The sequence below is a fragment of the Eleutherodactylus coqui genome, chromosome 3 (assembly GCF_035609145.1).
Source record: "Eleutherodactylus coqui strain aEleCoq1 chromosome 3, aEleCoq1.hap1, whole genome shotgun sequence".
NCBI lineage: Eukaryota > Metazoa > Chordata > Amphibia > Anura > Eleutherodactylidae > Eleutherodactylus > Eleutherodactylus coqui.
This window is the reverse complement of record NC_089839.1, coordinates 15804634-15829675: the sequence shown is the minus strand read 5'-3', so window position 1 is coordinate 15829675 and position 25042 is coordinate 15804634. Positions and strand designations below refer to the sequence as shown.

Here is a 25042-nt window from a genome sequence, read left to right as displayed (position 1 = left end):
ATTTGTTATTCCTGTAATTGTGCTGTCCCACAAAATAAAATTGTCATTTTTATGCCGTGTGTATGCTGTAAAAACAAAACCCCAAGGAAATGGTGCAATTGTTTTTTTTTTTTCCTATTTTACTCCATTTTGACAAGTTTTTCAGTACATTATGTGGTGCATTAAATATTACCATTTGAGGGCTCAGCCAGACGGGCGTTTTTTGCATTTGCGATTCGCATCTATATAGAACCAATGCTTTTCAATGGTAGCCGTCACATGTCTGATTTCTACATGCGCATAAAATTCGCACCCACAAAAGATAGAAAATATAGGTGTCAATGGACGCGGTCCTGCGATATTTTTACGCGCGCAGTGTTATTTTTTTATTTTTATTTTTTTTTATTTTTCACGTGCGAATAAACGCAGCCGAGCTGACCGAGCCCTAAAAGTGCAACTTGGCTGCAAAAACAAGCCTTCAGATAGCTATATTGATGGAAGAATAAAAAAAGTTCATTATTTTTTAAAAGCGGAGAGGGGAAACGAAAAATGAAAAGCTAAAAAAATGGCCGTGTCCTCAAGGGGTTAATATACATAAACGTTAACTGTGTCTATAGAAACCATCAGCAAGCTGCTATTGATGGATCTCTGTATTCTTTTTAAGCTTGCCTTGAGGGCCTTTCACACGGAATGCAATTATGCCCCAAGATGTCGCCAAATCCGCAGTTGCGGATTTCCATACCAAAATCCACAGGTCTAACTGCAAATTTTGATGTGGTGCATCATGCGGCCTATTCCATGCCATGTGACGGGTTCCTAAGGAAACCATCAGTGAGCTGCTATTGATGTGCATGGTATATGTTCCTATGCAGTATTACCTCTGTGTAATAGTGTCCTCTCCTGCTAAGAACCTAAAGCGGCCATGCCTTAGTCCTTCCAGGAGGCCTTGGCGGATCTGGGGATACATCTAAGCTGTAGATACAGAACCGTACGCTAAGACAGTGATGCTGGATTTTTTTTTTACTCTGCAACTAATTCTTCAACTCGTCTCTGTGGATCAATTAATCACCACTTTGTGGCTCCAACAGAGGGAATGTAATTGTTTGAGGGTGTGCAGAAAGCGCACAGACTAATCCGTGCCCCCCGCAGATCATTGACTGTAATGCTGGGATTTCTTTTTCTCCTGAGGTGTCTCCATTTTGATTCCTTTCAGATATTGCACATTACAGTTTAATAACCCGAAGCGCAGAGCAGGTAATACAGGATGACAGATTTATGACCCGGGCAGGGCGATGGAAATGAGAATCTTTTATTTAGTGCACTATTCACTTCCATCACTTAAGGAAAACCGCTGAGCTATATCAGGGGAAGCGTCTCCGATATCCACATAATTATGCCTGACTTTATTCATCAATGGCAGAGTCACCTTGTGCGTTCCGACGTGTTTTGTTAATAATGGCACTAAAAGGATACAGCCACTTGTTTATTGCATTTTATTCACTTTTCATGGAAAAAACATGAATTTCCGGATTGTTCTGTTGCGGTCGTCACTGTCCTTCCCAAACAGAGGATTCATTGCAGGAGTTACTGCTGCTGATGGTTATTCAAAGCAAACAACAGAGCGGAGCTTGGCAATGTGTGCTTAATGGAAAGTGTGCCTGTTTTAAGTGTGTGCAACTTAAAATCAGGTTGAATCTCTGCTTATTTTAATTTGTATCCATTTATTTGTGTTTTATGTCAAATCACAATGGTCTTCTAGCTCATACATTTAAAAAACACATGTCCTTTGATAGTGTGTTCAATTTGCAGTGCCCTGCACAGGTGATTAATTGAGGGCGGGGTTACCTAATTAAGGTCTGTTAATTTGCAGCTGATCTTGCTGGTTCTATTCCAAACTGAGGATTTATTGCAGGAGTTACTGCTGCTGACAGCTATTTAAACCAAACAGCAGAGCGACTGTTGCAGCGTAGCGACATGTGCTTAATGTAAAGCATGGTTGTTTTAAGTGCTTATGACTTAAAGTCGGGTGACTTAAAATTTGGGGGACTTTAGAAGGGAGTCACTTATATCTAATTACTGTTATTTTTACTTGCTTAAATTCTTTAATTACTTGATTTGTATGTGTACGATCCTCATTTAGAATGTGCTCCATTATTGACATTGCCATCTAGTGTACGTCTTGTGTCATGTACGGAGTCCTTGAACAGCCGTTCAAGGGTGAATACTGCTGTACGAGATGTGAGCATGTTGCACATTTGGAAGCCCAGATCCCGAATCTAAATGAGCAGCTTACAACACTGAGATTTATTGGCAATCTGGAAAGGGGTTTGCTGCTCACTGAGCAGACATTCGCTGGGGCAGATGTGGGGGTGGATGGTAGTTTGGGAGTGCAGGATGTGCAGGCCGCTAGCTGGGTGACAGAAGAAAAGGTAGAGGGAAAAAATCCAAAGAGGCTAGTCCTGGACTGGCACACCCCAACAAGTTTGCAAAGTTGGCAGATGAGGGGAAAGCCATTACATGAGTAGCACTGCTTCAGCATAACTTGGCCTCTGACCACCAGGAGGATGCCTGCCTAAATTAGAAGGAGAATAGGAGCGCAGCGCAGGCGAGACAGGTCCTGCTGGTGGGAGACTTAATTATTAGAGAGACAAACAGGGCACTCTGCCACAAAAACTAGGATTGTCAAACTGTGTTATTTTTCTGGCACTCGAGTTCAATACATTAAGGATTGGGTCGACAGATTTTTGGGAGGGGCTAGGGCCTCATGTCCACGGACACGCACGGTTGAATCCCGCAGCGGTTTCCACCGGTGCCCGCAGTCCACCTGTCCGGGTTTCCTCTCCGTCACGGACAGATCTTCTTTCTTCAGCACGGCGGATGTGCTCGCCATTTTTTTAATCTCGTGCTCTTTCCCAGATCCGCGGAACAGCACAAAAACATCTGCGAGTGTGCCGTGGGTCTGGACGACTTCCATTGACTTCAATGGAAGCCGCTTGAGATCTGCAGGAAAATGGAGCAGGCTGCGATTTCTTCCCACGTGTGCAACCCGTACGCCAGGAAAAAAAAAAAATCACATCTACATGCATTTATTTGTCCTGTGGATGCTGGAGCTGCGGATCTTCCGTGTCAGAGACACACACTGATTTTATATTTTAAATCTGCACGTGGACATTGGGCCTAAGAATGTATAAGGAAAAAAAATATGCGCAACATAAAAAGCAAGTAAAATCAGCAAAGGTGGCGACAGAGAGACTTATTGCCAAAGAGAGTAAAGCTAACTCTAAACAGTTCTTCAATTACTTAAATAGCAAAAAGATTAAAATGGATTAAAAGTAATGAGGAAAAATTACTAGGGAGTGATGAGGAGAAAGGAAATCTACTAATTAGTTTTTTCGCCAGTGTATTCACTCTGGAAAATGAAATGAGATGCAGAGTGATAAAGTAAACTCTCCATTAAATGTGACCATTTTAACCCAGGAAGAAGTGCAGAGCCACCTTAAAAAGGCTAAAATAGACAAATTGCTGGGTCCCAATGGTTTCCCCCCCCAGATTCTAATGGAATTAAGCAATGTGATAGACAGACCATTGTTTCTTATATTTAACCCCTTCCCGCTCCAGGGCGTACATTTACATCCTGGAGCGTCGGGGTATGTATGAAGAGAGGTCGCGGGGCGACCTCTCTTCATACAGCGCGGGCGTCAGCTGTTTATTACATTAAGATCAGGGGAGCCATGCAGGTGCTGCCTTGGGAGACTGCCTATCAAGCCATCTCCGTGGGGTGGCTTGATAGGCTGCCTGTCAGAATGCAGTATAATGTAATGCTATAGCATTACGTCATACTGCAGGAGCATTCAAAGCATCGCATGTTGTAGTCCCCCAGGGGGGCTTAAAAGAAAAGTGAAAAAAAGATCAATAAAGTTTTATTAATTGCAAAAAAAAAAAAAAAGTATTAAAAGTTTAAATCAACCCCCTTTTGCCATATCTATAATAAAAAAAAAATCTAAATCATAAAAGAAAAATACATATTTGGTATCGCCACGTCCGTAAAAGTCCGATCCATTAATGTAGTGCATTATTTACCCTGCACGGTGAACGTCATCTGGGGGAAAAAAAGAACACCACAAATGCACTTTTTCAGTTACCCTGTCTGCCAGAAAAAACGCAATAAAAAGCAAACAAAAAGTCATATTTATTGCGAATTTGGTACTACCGGAAACTACAGGACATCCTGCAAATAATGAGCTATGTCAACGGAAAAATTAAAAAGTTATTGCGCGCAGAAGATGGCGGCAGAAAATAATTTTAAAAAATTCAATGTCTTTGAAAAGAAAAAAAGTAGAACAGTAAAAGAAAACAAAAAACATACCAGTTTGCTGGGGGTTACCGCCCACAATAATAATGCCCCCTCCCATTAAAAAAACAGCATGCATTCCCCCTGCTGCTCCAATCCGGTGAAAAGTGTCCAACGCCTTTAAATAATAATTTTCTTATAATACATTCCCCTTAAAAGCAAGGAGCTTACATAATACAGACCCCCCCCCTTCCCTTTTATATGTCATAAATAAATAAAATAAATAAATCTTGGTATTTGTATAGCACCAACTTATTCCACAGCGCTTTCAGGTAATTATTATTTATTACCCCCCACCAAGCTGGGTTCTCATTTTACCGACCTCGGAAGGATGGAAGGCTGAGTGAACCTTGAGCCGGCTATCTGAATCATGCGGGGATGGAACTTGCAACCTTCAGGCCGCATATAACACCACTGGCATAACTGTAGGGGATGCGTTTGCACCCAGGCCCTGGAGCCTTACGGGGCCCATAAGGCCTCTCTTCTCTATATAGGGAGTCCAGTACTATGAATAAAGCATTATAATTGGGGGCCCTGTTACAGGTTTTGCATTGGGGCCCAGGAGCTCAATGTTGCGCCTCTGTGTTAAGTGGTTAAGAGAAGTTGGGGGGCCTCCAAGATAAATTTTTACACCCGGGCTGATGAGCCTTTAGCTACACCCCTGCATAAAGATGATGTTGGCACGTGCATGGACGCAGCTACAAGATTTCTGGCCCCGATGCAAAATCTGTTGCAGGACTTTAGGCTAAGGGACCTGCTTGGAACTGCAACTTCTGAGACCTCTATCAATCATTGACTAGAACCATATGACTTCAATGTAGTCTCTGACTATGGCGGCATTGGGTCCAGGGTCAGCCGGTTGGCGCCCTCTTTATTACACGCTCATCCTTCCTTTTTACTTCCTTGGCAGAAATCACAATATCATCACATTACGCCACTAATATGCCAGACACAAAGCTTCCAGCCAATTTAGAGCTGCATGGGACATTCCTGATGCCAGTTACATAACATTTCATGCTGTGGCGCTGGCATTGATTAAGGGCTATTGTCTAGTAAGCAGGGCCCCGCTGATTTCCCATAACTTGGCCTCAGGCAGAGGATTTCCAGCTTACGATGCAGAATTTCTTTCTTTTATGTCCTGCTTCTGCAATACATAAATCTTTTGTGGCTGCAGAACGTTACGGCCGAATAAGCAGAAGAGACGTACGTGCCGGAGAAGCTAAGAAAAGTTTCTCAATTTGGCATTTGTGTTCTGCATTGTTAAACCCGATGGACAATTTGGATATTTTCACATTCCCTATTCTGTAGTAATAGTGGGATTCCCCCCCCCATCAGGATTGTCATTGATTAGTCAGAGTGTAGAGTAGCTGCAAAGAGTGTTTCTCATATGGAGGACCTGCATTACACAGGCAGTTTATTGATTTCAAAGAGAACCGTGTAATGCTTCTTTTGTCCTATGGTGGAGCTACAGGAAAACTGTGCACCTGGTGTTGGCTTCCATCAAAGATTACAGAAGATTTCTGGAGATCCCAGGAAGGGACATTCTGTGAATAGCATATTGTTGTAGGATCCTCCTTGGGGGCCTTTTACACATCCCAATGGTCAGGCAAGAATGTTCCTAAGAATATTTATCCACCCGACCATGAGGCTGTATTGAGAATGTCGCTGATCACCCACTAAACGAATAAATGTTAAATTGTGCCCTTTAATGCTAAGTCACACTCTTTGTGTACTCACAGTAATATTGCCCATTAGTGACTCTCTCACAGTAAAGGCCCGTCTACATGCAAAGACAATCTTTCAAACGATTGAAGGATTAACAGTTTTAACGATCATTTGGCATGAAGTGTTAATGGACAGTAATGTCCATGATCCCTTTATCACCTTCATTTGCGTGTAAAAGGGACTCCTGGAGCTGTTTGCAGAACCCAGCATGTGGGCTGGACTCTGCACACAGCTGCATTGTTCTCACACAGGCTGTCCGCAGAATACAATGCAATCTCCGACACCCACTGAGAAAACAGTGTTCCTTCTGTGTTATCTCTCTCCGGCTGAAGGATGGATTTTAAGCTCCCCAATAATCATTGCGTGTAAATAGGCCTTAAGGGTATGTTAAAATGTAGTAATGAAAACAAAGATCTGGTACCGTGTAGCCAGTAGAGCAAAATGTGATTGTTCTCAGCAAGAGAAACGACGTAATCTTGTAGATATGATACCTTTTAATGGCTAACAAAAATACATGATGTAATAATAGCGAGCTTGCGAACCAACGCAGGGTTCTTCTTCAAGCTTATGGATTGGATCTGAAGAGGCATGCATATTTATACATACTTATAACATACATACTTATGACAAGGCACAGACATGGATATGATTGGTTCGCACTTAAAAGGAATTCTGCAACAGCAAACAAATTTTTTTTGTCTAGGCACTGATAGCGAGTGGAAGTTTTATGGTCCCTAAATTACTGTTGGAGAGGGGGAGGTCAGCAGGCTTGTTTTATGGTCCCTAAATTCAAGCCTGATGACCTCCCCCCCTCCAACAGTAATTTAGGGACCATAAAACTTCCACTCGCTATCAGTGCCTAGACAAAAAAAGTTTGTTTGCTGTTGCAGAATTCCTTTTAAGTGCGAACCAATCACATCCATATCTGTGCCGCGTCATAAGTATGTATGTTATAAGTGTGTATAAATATGCATGCCTCTTCAGATCCAATCCATAAGCCTGAAGAAGAACCCTGCGTTGGTTCAGAAGCTCGCTATTACATCATGTATTTTTGTTAGCCATTAAAAGGTATCATATCTACAAGATTACTTGGTTTCTCTTGCTGAGAACAATCACATTTTAAAATGTAGTGGAATAGCTGAAAATCCACACCAAAAAATGCATTAAAATCCACACCATTAGGCAAATCCTGTGAATTTTGAAGCGTTTTTTTTAGGCGGAAAATTCCACAGTAAATTCCACCATGGGAATATACCCTAACAGTGCCTCTCAGTGACCCCTTCAGAGTAATAGTGTCCCTTAGTGACCCTTCAACAGTAATATTGTCCATTAGTGACCCTCTCACAATAATAGTGCCTCTCTGTGACCTCCTCACAGTAACAGTGCCCCTCAGTGACTCCTTCACTGTAACAGTGTCGCTTAGTGAACTTTTAAAGTAATGTTGCCCATTATTGATCCTCCTCACAGCATTAGTGCCTCTCAGTGACCTTCTCACAGTAGTAGTGCTCCTTAGTAACCCTTTCACAATATTAGTGCCACTCTGTGACTCTTGCATAATAAACGTACCCTTTAGTGACCACTCATAGTAATAGTGCCTCTTAGTAACCTCCTCACAGTAATAGTGCCTCTTAGTGACCTCCCTCACTAATACTGCACTTCAGTGATGGCCGCACAGCAATAGTGCCTATTAGTGACTCCTTCACAGTAATAGTGCCCCTCAGTAACCCTCTCACAGTAATAAAGCCCCTTAGTCACCTTCTCACTTTTATAGTGCCCATGAATTCCCTCCTCAGTAATAATGGCTCCTTCTATTAAGGCACATGAATGCCATAATGCGGTGTCCCCAGCTCGGGGCCCCTCTCTATGACTCAGAATAGACAGACGCTCAATAAGAGCAACTCTGGTTTTGATGGACCTTCTGCCACCCTGCATTACAGGACAGCCATTCATGTGAATGGCCATCCTGTAATACTACATTTCCCCTGCAGCGGCCGCTGCCAATGTTTAGATGCCCACGGCTTTCCCTATCAAAATCAGCTAATTGTCATGGGTGCCAAAAGTGGGGCCTGGGGCAATCAGCTGTTCACCCTGGGCTGCGTATTCTGGGAGTGGTTGTGCTTCTTTGCAGAATCCCTTTAAGAAAAATATGTGCAACTATTCTAGCCGATAAGAGAATGATGGAGAACCTGGTGGGAAACATTTACAAAGAACAACTTTTCCTCCAGAGTTGATCCTTTTTTAAAGCCGCCAGCATAATTCCTATTTGTTTCTGACACGGGGCATCACAGAGCAGCTCACTCTTTGGGTAAATAATTTATTTTGATGTACCTGTAGCTGTTTATTATAAGGCCTTGAAGGTCTGGAGCTGGTTGACGGAGCGGGTCAATATTCTGTTATTGGAAATGCCTTTCTTCTTAGTCAACAAAATTGTTCTCATTGGGGAAATCTTCTCTTTTCATGCTGCGCTTCTAATACAACTCAATGATTGTACCTGCAAACACAGAGAGAGCAAAGCGTCGGGGGAATCGACTGCAAATACGACTCCAGAAGATGGATGGAGCCGCATTGTGCCTCATAGAGGACAGCTCCAAATATGTGGCGTGTATGAAATTGACTTGTAAATAGCAATTACGCAATTATAATGTAGACCTATATGCGGAAGTGATCATGCGTAAAATGGACCTAGACGAATTGGAAATTGGAGTGAAAAAAGGTGGCAGAAAGATCAAAAATCTCCGTTATGCGGATGACACAACTCTGCTTGCAGAAACAGAAGCCGGTCTGAGGGAGCTGATATGGAAGATTAATACTGAAAGGGAAAAATGGGCCTCAACCTGAATGTAAAGAAGACAAAAATTATGACAGCTGCCAAAAATAGCCAAATTCAAATCAAAATCGACAATGAGACCATCAGTAGAATGGAAAATCTATGCCAGAGATAAGCGCAATGCTAAACATGGACAAAATCTGGAAAAGTAGGGATATTGGTATAGCAACTAAATGTAGGATAGTGCAAACCATCGTATTACCCATAGCCATGTATGGACGTGAAAGCTGGACTGCGAAAAGAGCTGATAGAAGGAGGATTGATACGTTGGAGCTATGGTGCTGATGAAAGCTGCTGCGTATGCCCTGGACGGCGAGAGTAACAAACAGAGAAGTCCTGAATTGTAGAAGACCTGAAATATCACTGGAGGGCAAGATGACCAGACTCAGACTCACGGGCGGCAAGATGACCGGACTCGGACTCACGGGCGGCAAGATGACCGGACTCGGACTCACGGGCGGCAAGATGACCAGACTCGGACTCACGGGCGGCAAGATGACCGGACTCGGACTCACGGGCGGCAAGATGACCGGACTCAGACTCACGGGCGGCACGATGACCGGACTCAGACCCACGGGCGGCACGATGACCGGACTCAGACCCACGGGCGGCACGATGACCGGACTCAGACCCACGGGCGGCACGATGACCGGACTCAGACCCACGGGCGGCACGATGACCGGACTCTGACCCACGGGCGGCACGATGACCGGACTCTGACCCACGGAGGGCAAGATGACCGGACTCAGACCCACGGAGGGCAAGATGACCGGACTCAGACCCACGGAGGGCAAGATGACCGGACTCAGACCCACGGAGGGCAAGATGACCGGACTCAGACCCACGGAGGGCAAGATGACCGGACTCAGAGTCACATATTTTGGCCATGTATTGTGAGCAGAGTTGCTAGAAAAATTTATAATACTTGGACAGATCAGTGGCAAAAGAAGACCTGTCAAAGCCGATACTGGCATGGATATCACACAACTGAAAGAAGCAGTGAACTAGCACTGAAGAAACATTGAACTAGCACTGAAAAACATGTGGGGAGCTCGCCGAGGGTCGTGAACGACTAAAAGACTAAAAACAACAACAATGCAGACCCAGGAAACTAAAATTGCTTGGCATTCCTGTTTTTTTAGGTGAAGCTCCCGACCCTTGCCACTGGCGAGTCCTTTTTGGACATGTTAGGGGCACAGCTGGGGGCTACCACTGCTTGCTCCTTGTGTGCTTTCTACCAGAAGAGGGTGCGATTTGTGTGCCATTTTGTGCCCGCATACTCCATGATATATGACAAGTTGGGTTATATCAACTCAGTTGATCACCATTCGTATGGGTAAGGCAGTTGGCACAAAAAAAAAATTTCTACTACATGCTAGATTTTTGGTCAATTGGTCACTTCCAGCTTTCATTATTCTTCGTAAGATATAGCAATTCACAACAAACCAGGACAACCACAAAAGACTTAGGCTTAACCCCTGGGTGCCGAGTGCCAGAAGAGGGTGTCAACAAGCCAGTTTTCCTTGGCCTTATTATTTAAAGGGATTCTGTCACCAGGTTCACGCTGCTCAAATCATGGTTAGCATAAACCCAGGACAGGGATGCCTGTTGCCCCCCTGGGTATTTAATTCTAAAATGCTGTAGCTAACCTGCAGCTCATGGATCTCCAGGACTACTTTTAAGTAGGCCTCTATGTGCTGCTACCGATAAAATCCAAGTTTCCCACAAACTACTGCACAGATACACACAGCAGACATATCACTGTAATCGGTGTGCCTGTCCCTACCTACTGCCCGCAGAGAGGAGTGCAAAAACATGGTGACAGAGTCTCTAAAGATTTTGCACTGGGGCCTAGAAGCTTGAAGTTATGACTCCGGCCACCGGAGATCTTTCTTTCTTAAAGCAGTCCTATGATTTTGGAACAAAATTTATCCCAGGACTGGAGGGGGCAGGGGTCTATTTCCTATAGTTGTCCTTCTCTGCTGTCCAGCCGATTTGCCTGTGTCAGGTCACATTTGCAGCCGTCCAAGATGGCTGACACAATCTTGAGACGATCGAATACCTAAAATGCATTGATAGTGTTAGATTACCAATGCACTGTACCTGCTCTTTGATTGGCCGATCCTGCTAATGTCAGAGAAAAGTGCACTATGTACATTAACCAGATCGAAAATTGCAGAGGCCATCTTAGATGGCTGAAAACTGGGACCAGAACTGACAGATCAGACAGACGACAGAGAAGAACAAGTACAGGTAATATACCCTCAACCCCTCTGGTCCCAGGGCAGAATTTTGTCCTCCAGGCTGGTTTCATATGGGCCACAAAATCGCACGATTTTGTAGTGACGCGACAGTGCTACAAAACGCATGTCTAAGAAGCCCATGGTTTCCAACGGGTTCTACATAGTAACAGAACATGTAAGGCCGAATGAAGGCATGGTCCATCTAGTTCAGCCTGCTTAACCTCCTTGTTGATCCAGAGGAAGGCAAAAAAACCCAAGAGGCAGAAGCCAATTAGTCATTTTGGGGGAGAAATTCCTTCCCGACTCCCTAATGGCAGTCAGACTAGTCCCTGGATCAACCTCTAATAGTTCCTACCTGTCTATAGACCCGGATCCACAACCCGCTGGTCACCTAAAATTTATATCCTGTAATATCCTTCCGCTCTAGAAAGACATCTAGTCCCCTCTTAAACTCCTCTATGGATTTCGCCATCACCACATCCTCAGGCAGAGAGTTTCACATTCCCACTGCTCTTACAGTTAAGAACCCTTTTCTGCATTAGCGATGAAACCTTCTTTCTTCTAGACATAGCGGATGCCCTCTTGTTACCGTTGCAGTCCTGGGTATGAACAGATCGTGGGAGAGATTTTTGTATCGTCCCCTCATGTATTTATACATGATTCTTTCACATAAGCGATGTTTTGTAGGCTGCTACATTGCGAGAATACAAAATTGTGACATGCTCTATACAGCCATGATTTGCTATGTTTTGTAGCCCATGTTTCCCTACGGAGCACACTTGTTTATCGCTTTGCATAGCACAAACTTGTGATTCTCTTGCAATGCGATTTAACATTAAAAAGTCCCAGAATCAAGTTCATAACAAATACTGTACCAGAACCAAACTCATAACATAAATACTGTACCAGAACCAATCTTAGTACATAAATACTGTATCAGAATCAAGCTCAGTACATAAATACAGTCCCAAAACCAAGCTCATAAACGTAAATATAGTAGAACTAAGCATTTGTGTTGCAGAGCATCAGAGGAGAGGAGACAAAGCCAGGATAATGATAATTCATGCAGCTCCACAAGACACTGCTGCACAGAAGAAGAAGATCATATGACCGGATGGACCTCAGGGGTGCAATTGCCCCCAGCCTCCATCCGCTTAATGCCCCCCCCACAAACTGTTGGCCAACACGTGTGACCACACGGATCACACGTAGCTAAGGCCAGCCATATCCAATGTGCTTCTGCCTGTGTGCCCTCTATCCATAGCCAAATGTATGTGATCCCTACAGCCGCCCAAGACACTGGAAATAATTTGTTTTACAGTTTTGCGTCCCCTTGAAAGCATCATGGCCAGTGACATTTGCGTGGCCTTTAGAACATCTAGTCAGGCATCTTCTCGCTCCTGCGTCCACGCCGCTGCATATTTAAACCTTGCACGCAATGCAGAAGGGCAAACATGGTTCACTTCATAAGTCACCCAGAGACGGCATTCGAGTTTCATTCCAGCAGCTGCTTCCTGCTCAGTCAGTGTTTTCTGCTGGTCTGATCATTGTATCAGCGGGGCAGACGAAGATAAAAGCAGAGCAAGAAGCGGCGTGAACATTACTGATCGAAGTATATTGTATGATGATTAAATGCAGGCAGTGAAGTCTTATCGATCCGGATTCATCCGCTGCCATCAAACCTTCTTCATTTCAGCAACGGCAATGAGAAATTCTTAAGAAATATTCTTTTTCTTCAGGGCTTTGGAGCTCAGTCGGCGTTCATGATAAACGTAGCAACTGTAGAGCGGTATTCTGGTGCTCTAACCAGGGTCCCATTATAGGGAAGGCACAAAGGGCATTTGTCCCAAGCCTCTGTAATGGGCCGTTGGTACTTGCCCGGTTCTAGGTTACGTAATGGCACGGTGATGATCGACAGAGGTCAATTCAGCACATGACCCGGGTATGCTACCCTGTTTCCCTGAAAATAAGACATACCCTGAAAATAAGACATAGCATGATTTTCCAGAATTTTTGAGGATGCAAAATGATTTTCAGGCTTTGAGGATGCTTGAAATATAAGCCCTACTCCAAAATTAAGCCCTGCTAACAGTTAATTAAAAAAGTCAATTTAAATAGTGTCCAGGCAGCTATACATGTAAAAAAGTTAAACCTTTTTGAACAAAAATTAATATAAGACACTGTCTTATTTTCGGGGAAACACGGTAGACTCACTTCAGGCACACTAACCTCCCCTTTTTAACCCTAAATAAAATTACTGAGAACAGAATTTAGTTGGATATTTTTGGCCACAGTGGCCATTTTATTTTAACAAACAACATTATATATTGGAAAAACACTTTCAAAATATGGAGAGGAGGCCCTTGGAGAGCCAACCAAAATAAAGGGTCTGGTGGTCTCCACATAATAGCGAACCTTGCCTCCAACCATACATCCGGCTCAGAAACACCACTAGTCCCCCTCCCCACTGGGAGGCTAGAATATCAAAAATTGATCAGAGCTTCTGATGAGGAGGACGCAGTTTACTGCCGCGTCGGAGACCATCGGGACGCCGTGGACCAGGTGAGTATTGATTTTTTGGGGGGGCACTTTAGCTAGGTCCTATTTTGGGGGGAGGCCTTATATTTCAAGCCTCCTCCGGAAACCTGATAGGTCTTACTATCGGGGTAGGATCTATTTTCAGAGAAACACGGTAGTCCTGCTAGTGTCTGAGAGGTGTGGCTGGTGATTGACATGTCTGTCAGCCAATCGGCTTCTCCCTCCTCCCTATAAGATCCAGCTCTTGCTGCCTGAGAGTTGCCGATTACTTTCCAGTGATCCCTGAGCAGTCAGCCTTCTCAGAGCTGCTGTGTGTCTGGCACTGGTGCTTTGGTTTGTTCCCTGTTTGTGTCTATTGTTTGTACTTGTTCTGTTTATTTCCGTGCACTGTACCCCATGTGTTCAGGGCTCCCTGGTAGGGATTTGTAGTGGCCTAGGCATGAGCGTGGGTCTGCACCTGTCGGAAGCTAATGGCCCGTAGAGTAGGCAGGGCTCCCTCCCAGGGTAAGGCTTTGCAGGGAAAGGATTTCCCTTAGTTTATTTTGCATTTTTGTTGCACGTTCCAGATATACAGGAATCTACCCTCCTGCAGAGGTGCTCTGTCTGTTCTGCATCTAGCCACCTGTACCAGCGCATTCCCGCATCTGTGTTGGCTGCCCACCCTTACCCCCCTGTTCGTGTTGGCAGTCCAGGACGAACGTGACAGATACTTAATATAAGGATACATAATGGGGGGAAAATTACTCCATGACCATGCAAAGTTGTCCTTCCTCAATCGGCAATGTACCAATCCTAAACAACTGCCTGCAAGTTTCCAATCAAGCTCCAACATTCCGGGGATCCCTGGAAATGTATCCAGGTACTCTAAATGCGTATGAACTTCTTCCGACCGTCCCTCTCCTCCACCACCAACTCCTCCATAGTTATCAACTGGTTAACCTCCTGCATCCATTCGACCGCTGTCGGGATCTTTTGTGTTTTCCAATATCTATGTATGACTGAGTGTGCGGCTGTTAGAAGGAAACGCAGCAGATCTTTTTTGATGGTAGTCACTGAGCCAGGTAGCATAGACAAGAGTGCCATCTGCGGAGAGGGAGTAATAGAGCGTTTCGTAATCTCCTTGTAAGTGGAGAACAGTATATCCCAAAAAGGCGCAATGTTAGGACAGTTCCACCAAATATGCAGCATGGTTCCTTTTTCCCTATGACACCTCCAGCAATTCTGGGAGACCACAGGGAAAATGTGATGCAACAGAACTGGACACCTATACCATCTAGTTAATATTTTATAGTTCCTTTCTTGAGCTCTAAAGGCCATGGGCAGCTTGTGGGCCAGTAAAAAGGCCCTCTCCCAGTCGCCGGGTTCTATTGCACATCCAAGATCCTTTTCCAAGTTTTTCACGAAGGCCGGGTTCCAATCAAGGGTATTCTCCATAATCTCTTGGTAAATGTTAGGGCTTCTTCACATGAGCGTATAATCAGCCACCGTTATTACGATTGGCCGATATACGCTACTATCTGATGCATTGGATTGCAATGCATCAGATCACACAGGCATATTCCCGCGGTGTAAAAGCTCCTGGCTAATATAGCGCCGAGCAGCAAAGATAGTCCTGGAATTATCTTTCTGCTCGTAATACGTGGGCCGCTGCAAAGACTCCTATGGGAGCCAATGACAGCGGCCGGAGAAGGGAGGTGGGAGGGAGTTTAACACGGCGACTGCTAAACTCTCTCCCCCTTCTCTCCTCCTTTATCTTCCCCTCTGGCTGTTTGCAATGGGAGAGGGTGGAGCTAAGCTCCACCTCTCCCATTGCTGGCTGCGGATAGGGGGTGGGGAGAGGGTTAGCTTGGCCCACGCCCCCTCCCATTGCAAACAGCCGGAGGAGAGGAGAGAGGAGGTGAGGGGGAAGGGGGAGACTGCTTAGCCTGGGCCATCTGAACGGGCGCACAAACGTTAGATTTGTGTGCCCGTTCATGCGTTTTCACGGCGCAGGCAGCTGCACGTAAAACGCCTACGTCCGTGCGAAATAGCCCTTACTTAGACATCTAGGTAGGGATGATTTCTTGGCAAATAAGGTTTGAAAAGGAGTAAGTGGAGTCATGAAGTTTGAGTTATTGGATTTAAGGAAGTGCGCTAATTGCATATATGAGAACCATGACAGCAATTCTTCAGGTTGTGCTGCTCTTAGCTCCTCACATGTTGGTACCCTCATATTTCTCAAAATCTGATAAATTCTAATGCCATTTGTTATTGACCAACCCAGGAAGTTGTAAGTCTCCCTGGCAGGAGGAAAATCTGGGTTAAAGATAAAGGGGTTAATGGCCCCTTCTTGGACAACGCAAATCTTATCACTGCATTGTCCCATAATTTCAGGAAATGCACTGCAAAAGGTGAATGCTCAATAGTATTGGGTCTCAATGTTTGTGCCAGCCAGGGTGAAATCCTCCCCAATCGCACCCATTGTTTGGAGTCCCTGTGGAAATGCCAGTCAAACAGGGGCAATGAGAAGTGCCTGAAACAAACAGAGGAAGGACTTTTTATCATAATTCTATAAGTCCTTAATAGTACGCTCTAGTAGTGGGAGGTAATTTAGTGAATACATTGATGACGAATCTCCAGATATGTGTGCCCAGATACACATAACACTGTGACAAACTGGCGACTTCTGCTGCGGGTAGAGAAACGTTTAGAGCTTCTGATTTTGACATATTCATTTTAAAATTGCTCAACCTGCCAAACCTGTGAATCACAAGGAGGGAGATATGCGGCTGTGTAATATACAGTAACATATCATCTGCGTACAGAGACATTTTATACTCTCTGGGTCCCATTGAAAGACCGTGCACACTGACGTTCTGCCTCATGGCAACGGCAAGATACTCCAACACCAGGGCAAATAACATTGGACACAACGGGCAACCCTGTCTAGTTCCGTTAGGTATTGAAAATGAGGGTGATAAAGATCCCACTAGTTCTCACCTGCGCCGTAGGCCCGCTGTAGAGGGCAAGAATGCTCCCTATCGCACTCGGCCCCAGGCCAATCTGTTCAATGAGGCCCTAAGCAAACCCCAGTGTACACAATCAAAGGCCTTTTCAGCATCTACCGTGTTTCACTGAAAATAAGACATTGTCCTATATTCATTTGTGCCCCAAAAGAGCCACAGTGTCTGTATCTTGGGGGGTGTCTTAATACTCACCTAGCAGGCACCGTTTGGGTTCCTCTCGCTGGGCTGCAGTGCTCGGGCAGTCTTCTGTGTAGTCCTCAGCGCTGAGAGAGCATTCTCTTCCTGGTAACGGGGCTTGAATACCCTGCCTCCAGCAAGAGATTGCCGTGATTGATTCATGAACGCTGGTTTAGCCAATCAAAGGCGGCGCTCAATGAACCAATCACAGCCCTTCAGAATTTTTTGGCCCCAGGTAGATTTTCAGTGCAGTCAGAAAAGCTGTTTCATTTTGGTGCCTCTGTGTGGTTTTTGGCACAACTTCTTGTTCTTTTTGGCGCATCTGTCATCACTTTGGCGCTTGTATTTAGATAACGTCATGACTGTGATTCTAGACACTCAGCTACTTGGGGTAAAAATCCCCTTAGCACGCACTCTGGGGTAAATTTTGAGCGTCATAAAACAAATTCATATTTTGGTGCATCCACCATAACTTTGGTGCATCTCAGCTTCTTGTGTAGTGTCCCGGAGTAGAGTAGGGACCCCACAGGACTTGCTTGGCTCTCTTTTCTGCGTTGTCTGTGTGTCTACGGGTGTCTCTTTAGGTTAGGTGAGTGCTTGGTATTTGTGTCCCCAAACTGTAATGTGTCTATGCCCGTCACCCTAACCTGATTGGTGTTGTGCAAATGGAGAGCGGGTGAGTTAGGGGGCAGGGAAAAGAGAGAAGAGAAAATGAAGAAAAGCAAGTGTCAGGACTGGCTAGAAACCAGGGGTTACGGAAGGGATGTATCTTTTCAACAGAGACTTATGAAAAACTCCATGAATCTTCCAAGAGTCCGGCAGTGCCAATTCATAAGCCATGGGATTGACAATTCTAGTGACCGGAAAAGGTCCCACAAATTGTGAAGCCAATTTCGATGCGGGAACCTGTAATTTCACATTTTTGGAAGATAAATAAACCTACTGACCAGCAGAAAATGAGTCGGACTGTGCGTCTATTCACGTTATTCCTTAGCATGACCTTCTGAGAATGCTCCAAATTACGACGCACCTCACCCTAAATCTCTTGAAGCCTTTTGACCATAGAATCCGCAGAAGGATTCTCGGAAGCAGGAGAAACAGAAAAGGAACACCGGGGATGATAGCCAGCATTTCAGAAAAACGGCGAAGTTACAGAAGCAGAATTACAGTGATTATTAATAGCAAACTCTGCCAACGCCCAAAAATCTACCCACTGATCCTGACGATCGCTGACCTATAGCCTGAGGTACTGAATAAGTTCTTGGTTCATACACTCAGTCTACCCATTAGATTAAGGGTGAAAAGCTGTGGAGAAAGACAACCCAACACCGATGTTTTTACAAAATGCACGCCAAAACCGGGCGACAAACTGAACCCCTCGGTCCGACACTACGTTTTCAGGAATGCCGTGTAAACGCACTACTTCCTTGATGAAAATGGAAGCTAATTCGGGAGCCGACGGAAACTTCTTTTGAGGGACAAAATGTGCCATCTTAGAGAACCGGTCAACTACCACCCATATGACCGAGTGTCCCTGAGACAAAGGGAGATCCGTGACATAATCCATGGACAAATGCGACTATGGTCTGGATGGAATCGGGAGCGGCAGAATCGGCCCCTTGGGTCGTCTCTTAACATTCTTCCCTCGAGCACAAGCTGAACAGGATTCGACAAAATCAGGGCGACAACTGCGAGAAGGAAGTAACCAAGCTGGAGACAAACTAACCAAGAACGTAAAACACTGGCACTGGGATCCAGTACCAGACAGGCCAAATACAGAAGTCTCCGCCTAGAGCGGGGCAGAATGAGATGATGCGCCGGCCGGTGATGTCATAAATCCGTCCCTTTCCTGCCATGCCTCCTAAATGGAGAGCCCTGAGCCCGTCCAGGACAGATGCGCCCCGCCCGAGCGACCAGCAGCACGGGGGAGACCTGAGCGGAGACGCCCGCAAGACCGCCAGCGGCACCCGGGAGAACAGCGCGCCCATGCCGAGCATCGACGTCCCCAGCGTTGAGCCTCTTCCTAACAGCAAGATGTAGTCAGGGAAGGAGGATGTGTGGAGGTGACTTCGGCTCCGACGCTGCCCTAGGCAAAAGCTCAAACCCATCTTGCCTGGAAAACTGGATGTGACCCCTCCAGGGATCAAATTTATTGAGCTTCAGGGAAGGAGTCGGTGGAAAATATTACTAACTCCCCCGCTTAACTACAGAAGTGTAAGACAAGGCCCACTCCGGTTGGAGTACAAGTCTGGCGTGAGTGAGTGCATGGAATGACCGTTGTCCACTACAAGAGGGTCTAAGAAATAGAGAAAGACTGTCCGTATTTCCTCTGCCATGCCGAGAGCTCTCCCATGTACAAGCCCCCATCAGATAACTGAGACTGATGGCTACCGTGATTCTGGGATGGAGCATTATCAAACAGAAGTTTATCGGCGACTGTGAGAGAAAGATGGGTCAAATCTGTTGTTACCTAAGACTGGTACAGCATGTTCTAAGAAAGTCAATGTTACAGATGTTAAGCAAACTGTGAGCCTCCGGTTCAAACAACACTTGGACTATTGACTCTTTATTTGGATTCCAATGCTTCATTACATTTAAGAGGCAATGGCATCACAAGAACATTCAAATTAAAATGGCTACTACCATTTCTATTAATTTGCCACTGTGCGTAGCCGGACCACATTTTGATATTCAGAGGAGGGACAGTAGCGTTGCTGTTGACAACCATCTTAATTCCTTTCTGTCTGCGCTCATCTATCACACTTGCACCTACTCTACTGACTGTTTCCTGACCTGCATCTCTTTTTATAAACTTCATCAACATCAAAATTTTGTGGATTTTGAAAATTTTTGGCTCATCTATTAGTTTTTCTAAAGCTTTTAAATATTCACCACATTTACAAGCCCCGCCGTTCACCATAAATATGGTGTAGATTACTCCTTCGGGAACTAGTATAAAACTGGCGCAAATTACACCTTTATTGATAAATTAGCCCCATGTCTAGTTTATCCCAGGAGATGAGAACTGTCATTAGAACAATGAAGAGATTAGTAATTAAGATTTTGACTCATCTGGGGGGTACAGACTGACGCCTCATTCATACGAGTATTGCAATTTTACGCCGTCCACTGTAGAATAGCCTCGATTGAGTCTCGAGGTTAACTGGCATTTTTTTCATCCATTCACACGGGCGTATCACGTGACAGATAGATTGCAGTGCGGAAACCTCTCGAATGGCAGAAGTCCTCAGAATGACTTCTAGTGCTTAAATAGAGCCAGCTGTCTTCATTTCCCAGCGTTAGAACGCAGGAAAACTCCCACCCCCTCCAATTTTTTCAGCTCCCATAGAAGTCCATGGGAGCCTTCAGCATTTTTCGCCAAAAGATAGGGTGAAAAATCATCAAACGAAAACTATCGCCGATTTCTCACGCGCCTGAAAACAGCTTGTGAATGAATGTATTGAAATCTAATCCTTCACATGGTTGCGATTTTCCGCCAATGTTTTATCGTGGCTAAATAGCCGTGTAAAAACGTTTGTGTGAATGAGGCCTGACAACCCAATCCACAGAACGGAGGTCTCAGGAATGGGCTGTATCGTGTTTGGAATTGGTAAAAACAGGGTTATTACTAGAGATGAGCGAGCACCAAAATGCTCGGGTCCTCGTTATTCGAGTCGAGCTTTTCGTAAAATTCCTGAGCCCAATTCGAGTAACAAACCCCATTGACTTCAATGGGAGACAATGGGTTGCCGAACCGTTTTTTTCTTTCATGGGCGGGTCATGGATCCACATATAAGGAAGGCTCTGACAGCAGACCTCTTAATGCCGGTAGCCTACCATCAAGGCTACATGGCTAGACTTTATCTCTTTGTTATTTTGGTATCCTATCTTTTTGTTACTTTGTTATCATCATCCATACAAGACTTTAGACAGGGATTCCCTAGTGTTGCGGCTATGCTAGGAGTTGGAGTGTAGAATCAGACAATCTTTTAAGGATTTCTAGCTCCTCTATTACTTTGCAGCTATTTTTCTGCACGCAACTTGCCTGCTGGGGCAGTATATCAGGGTCCTTTATCATAGGTGCTTTTATACAGCAGTCCCCACTTTGTCAGCTAAGGCACTATAGCAGCTTTCATAAGAGGAGATGGCTGCATACTCTTTTCTTTTGTTTCTTTGACTATTCGTTTGGGTTGTGCTATTGAGCAATCTCATTACTCAGTATGCTCATTATTCGCATTGGTTCCTGATGTGCTGATACATGATCCGCGAAACCACGTACCACGAATTCAGTATCGCCAAATGAACCTTGAATTAATTTTTACCCAACCGTGACTTATAGTAACAGTCCTGGTGGACAAAAATTGGTTCCCTCCTGGATGTTCGTTTAAAAACTCTAAAGTCCTCTTATCAGAAAACATTCATTGGGGAATTATAAGGGGGCGTATTATTTTCCTCATTATAGAGGATACTTTAGGATTCTAAAATACAGTACCCCCCTTCTCTACCCCCCCTCCCCCACTTTTCTCTTTTTTCCTTCCTATTGGTGTCACAAATCTACGTGACAACCTCTGTTGTTTGTCTGTTGTGAGCCCTATTTTTAATCGAATAAATAAACATTTTAATTACGTCTACTCTGTGAAGGGTTCGAAATTTCAGTAGATTTGTCTGCCTCTGTGGAACTACTTGCAACAATATGCAGCACATTTTAAAGGGCTATTTTGGAGACACTGCTTTGTTTTTTTCACGCAACCGAACATCACATGAAAAATCCACAGCTGTGAATCAACCCGTTGAAAGCAATGGGTTCTATTCACTGCAGGTAATTTACGTGGCGTATTTATGTTTGTGTGAATGAGACCTAAAAAATCCATGAAACCAATGCTTTCTATTAGAATTTGCATACTCTCGCAGAAAGAATGTGGCCGCGCCTTGCTGTCTAGTTTCAGGGCATGTACCAATTGTAATCGGTAGGGATAATGTTGCAAAGATTTGCGCAGAATCTTCCACACAGTCGGCGGTGGGATGTCCAATTCTCTGTTCAAACCGAGAAAGAATTTCTGAGGACTTTGCGTGGAACTTGCCTGGAAACATTCCGCTATTTCCACGCTTACGGGAGGTCGGGCGGATCATTTTTGCTTAGAGACTTTTTTTCCTTAAACTTGGAACACCACTAATGAACTGCGCGCCTCCTGGGTGGAGCTTCACCAAACTTTGTTAGAAACCAACGTTGCACACTAATAACAGACTGGTATATGTGAAAATCAAGGACACAAAACGTGTTTCTGCTTCCCTTGGCAGCCATTTTGCCTCGTATCCCTCTAGCAAAGACTACGGCAGAGGAAAACTTTTTGGGCCTCATTTAGCAAAACGGTCTAACGGTAAAACAGTTTTTGTCGCCCATAAGAGCCAATCACAGAGCAGCTTTCATTTTACCTCAGTAGCTTGAGAGATGAAAGCTGGGCTGTAATTGGTTGCTATCGGCAACAAGGACCGTTTTACCATTCTTTTGGCAAAACAAATTTTTTTTTTTCAAACGTGAGTTATGGGTGCTACAAATCGGGAAGATCATTTACAACAATCCTGTAGATAAAATCATGTTCTAAAATATGGCGGTCACGGAGTCCCTCTAGGAGTTCCTATTGGGAAGCGGTGACCAAAATATTGGCCCATACATTCTTCCTGAATTTTCCTGCCTCCTCCTGTTGTCACAGTGAGAGGTCGGAGGTCCGACTGGGAAGTCTAGGGATGCAGAACGCCATTGGTCAGACTCCAGGAGATGGCACCTACATTATCCAGCCCAGATTATCCCATTTTTTATTCCTTTTATTTCTGTAACTGTCTTGTAGATACTAGTTATTCCTTCTCCTTTTTATACACTATTTATGAGTTTTGCTACAATTTGTAATATTAAGTCCGTCTTTGCAACTCTACAAAAACTTAAGTGCGGTAACTGTCTGGAGTGCCCGTGACCAGAATTTAGGTGGCTGACTTGCTTTGCCGTAAAACACTCAGTGGTGGCAGCGAGTATTTTTGGTGCGTGTAGAACCGTGTTGGGGTGTGACTTATGCTCCATCTTGCAACAAGTGCAGGATTGAGGCAGAGGAACTAGGTCCATCCCATGCGGTCATGCCTACATCCTGTGCCGTGTGGCCTGGTTCGTTAGCAGCCACCTGTAAAGCTTTTGTCTATAGGCCTCTTCTAACCTCTCTCTAGTTCTGCTGGTATCATGATTGCCATGGATTGCTCACTATGGCTTTCTATTGCTCTCTATACCCCTCTAATGCACAGATTGCTCCCCATGATCCCGACTCTTAGACAGACTGCTCCCTATGCCCCTCTCTCACACAGGCTGATGACCATGCTTCTCGTCACAAGTTGCTGCTTTTGCCCCTCTTTCCCACAGTTTTTCATGCCCCCTCTCATGCAGATGGATCCCTATGATCACCGCTCTTAATTAGACTCCCTGTTCCTCCTACACTCTGCTCTTACATAGACTGCTTTTCATGGCCCCTCTCTTACTCAGACTGATCTCCATGCCCCTCCACCACACAGACTGTTCCCTGTACCACCGATTTCACACAGACTGTTCCCCATTCCCCATAATGCATTGCTACATTACAGTAAGTTCCAAGTAAGTGCCACCCCCTCCTGTCTACTTACCTGCACTCTAGCTTCTGTCCTTCTATTCTGTAAAGCCGTGCAAGCAGTCCTGTCCTTTGTGAGATAGCAGTGCGGCTTCAGAATTTTAGGAACATAATGGGACACAAGCCAACAATCCCAGAACAGGAAGAAAGGACCTGAAAACTGGAAACGAAATCAGAAAAAGAAAAAAATCTCCGTGCTCCAGGACTTGAGGAAATTAGAGACCTATTTTAACCATATTTTAATTGATAAAAGTTATTTTTCAACGCGTTTCGGCACTGTTATAGCGCCTTTTTCAAGCATGGAATGGTATCTAATGCTTGAAGAAGGCCCTATAACAGTGCCGAAATGAGTTGCAGACTAACTTTTATCTTATAAAATACGGTTAATACAACCAGTAAACCGATAGGCCTCTAGTTTACTAAAGTCCTGGAGCGCAGAGATTTCTTTCTCTTTTCCTGATTTGGCTTTGAATTGAAGCCCCATGGATTCCAGCGGGCTTCCCTCTCCATGGCACCTCTCCGGCCCACTGGATTTAAGACGAGGAATTATTTATATGCAGACCTGGACTCAAGGTGCCGGTAGATTCCCATAATCCTTTTGGGAAATCCACTATGCACCAGGTGAGTACAAATCTATCTTGGGTGTTTTTGCATTATTTTGTATACTGGATACAGGGCGCTAATATATGTCAATATTTTCTGGACTATCCCGCTGGATCTGGGACAGTTGGACGCTATGGCGGCTGCTCCAATAATCATATGAAAAGAAAAACATATACAATCCAAGAATAAAAACAATTAGAAAAAGGGGACATTTCAAGGATGTTCATAAAATCTTATCTTACATTTTAGCCTAATTTGCATTCTTTTCTTTGTACTAGGATTTGATGACATCAGCGCCTGCCCTGTTCTGGACATCCCTGAGAATGGATACAGGACTCAGATCAAGAGTGTCTCTGAAATCGCCATTGTTCGGTTCCACTGTCAGACTGGATATAGACTCAAGGGTGTTGCAAAGAAGACATGCGTGCTGCTCAATAACGGCTCTCTGTCATGGCGGCCGAGCGACACACCAGTGTGCCTAGAACAAGGTGAGATGAGAAATAGTTATGTCCATTTCCAACATAACGATATATACAGTAAAACTTCTACTAGCATTGACATCTACTAAGGCCGATTTCGAGTAAGGCCGTTTTTTTTAGCCAAAATGTTGTCTCTAGTAACACCAGCGTGTGCCGGCCCATGTGATCTTGCTGCTAAACCCATGTGATCTCCTGCTCGGCGTCTCCTCCTCCTCCTCCTCCTGTTGCTAATACAACCCATGATTCTCCATAATTGGCGACGGGTAACACACTACTACAGTACAGTACTGTACAATTGCACTCCAATAGAACAGCACAGAAAACACAGTGATAGCGGTGAGGCTAGATAATGATGTCACCTGCAGTCCTATGTAACACCACAGAGAACACAGTGATAACACTGAGGACAGATGATGTACTGTAGTACAACAGATGTCACCTGCAGCCCTATGTAACACCACAGAGAACACA

The 25042-nt window shown here is 44.7% G+C and overlaps 1 protein-coding gene across 1 annotated transcript in view; it reads left to right on the top strand.

Moving 5' to 3' along the window:
- SUSD4 (sushi domain containing 4) overlaps window positions 1–25042 on the top strand; it is a 113383-nt gene that overhangs the window by 29304 nt on the left and 59037 nt on the right. Inside the window, exon 3 of the mRNA XM_066594467.1 lies at window positions 24371–24580. Within this exon, the coding sequence (XP_066450564.1) occupies window positions 24371–24580 (210 nt within the window). The remainder of the gene's footprint in view (window positions 1–24370; window positions 24581–25042) is intronic.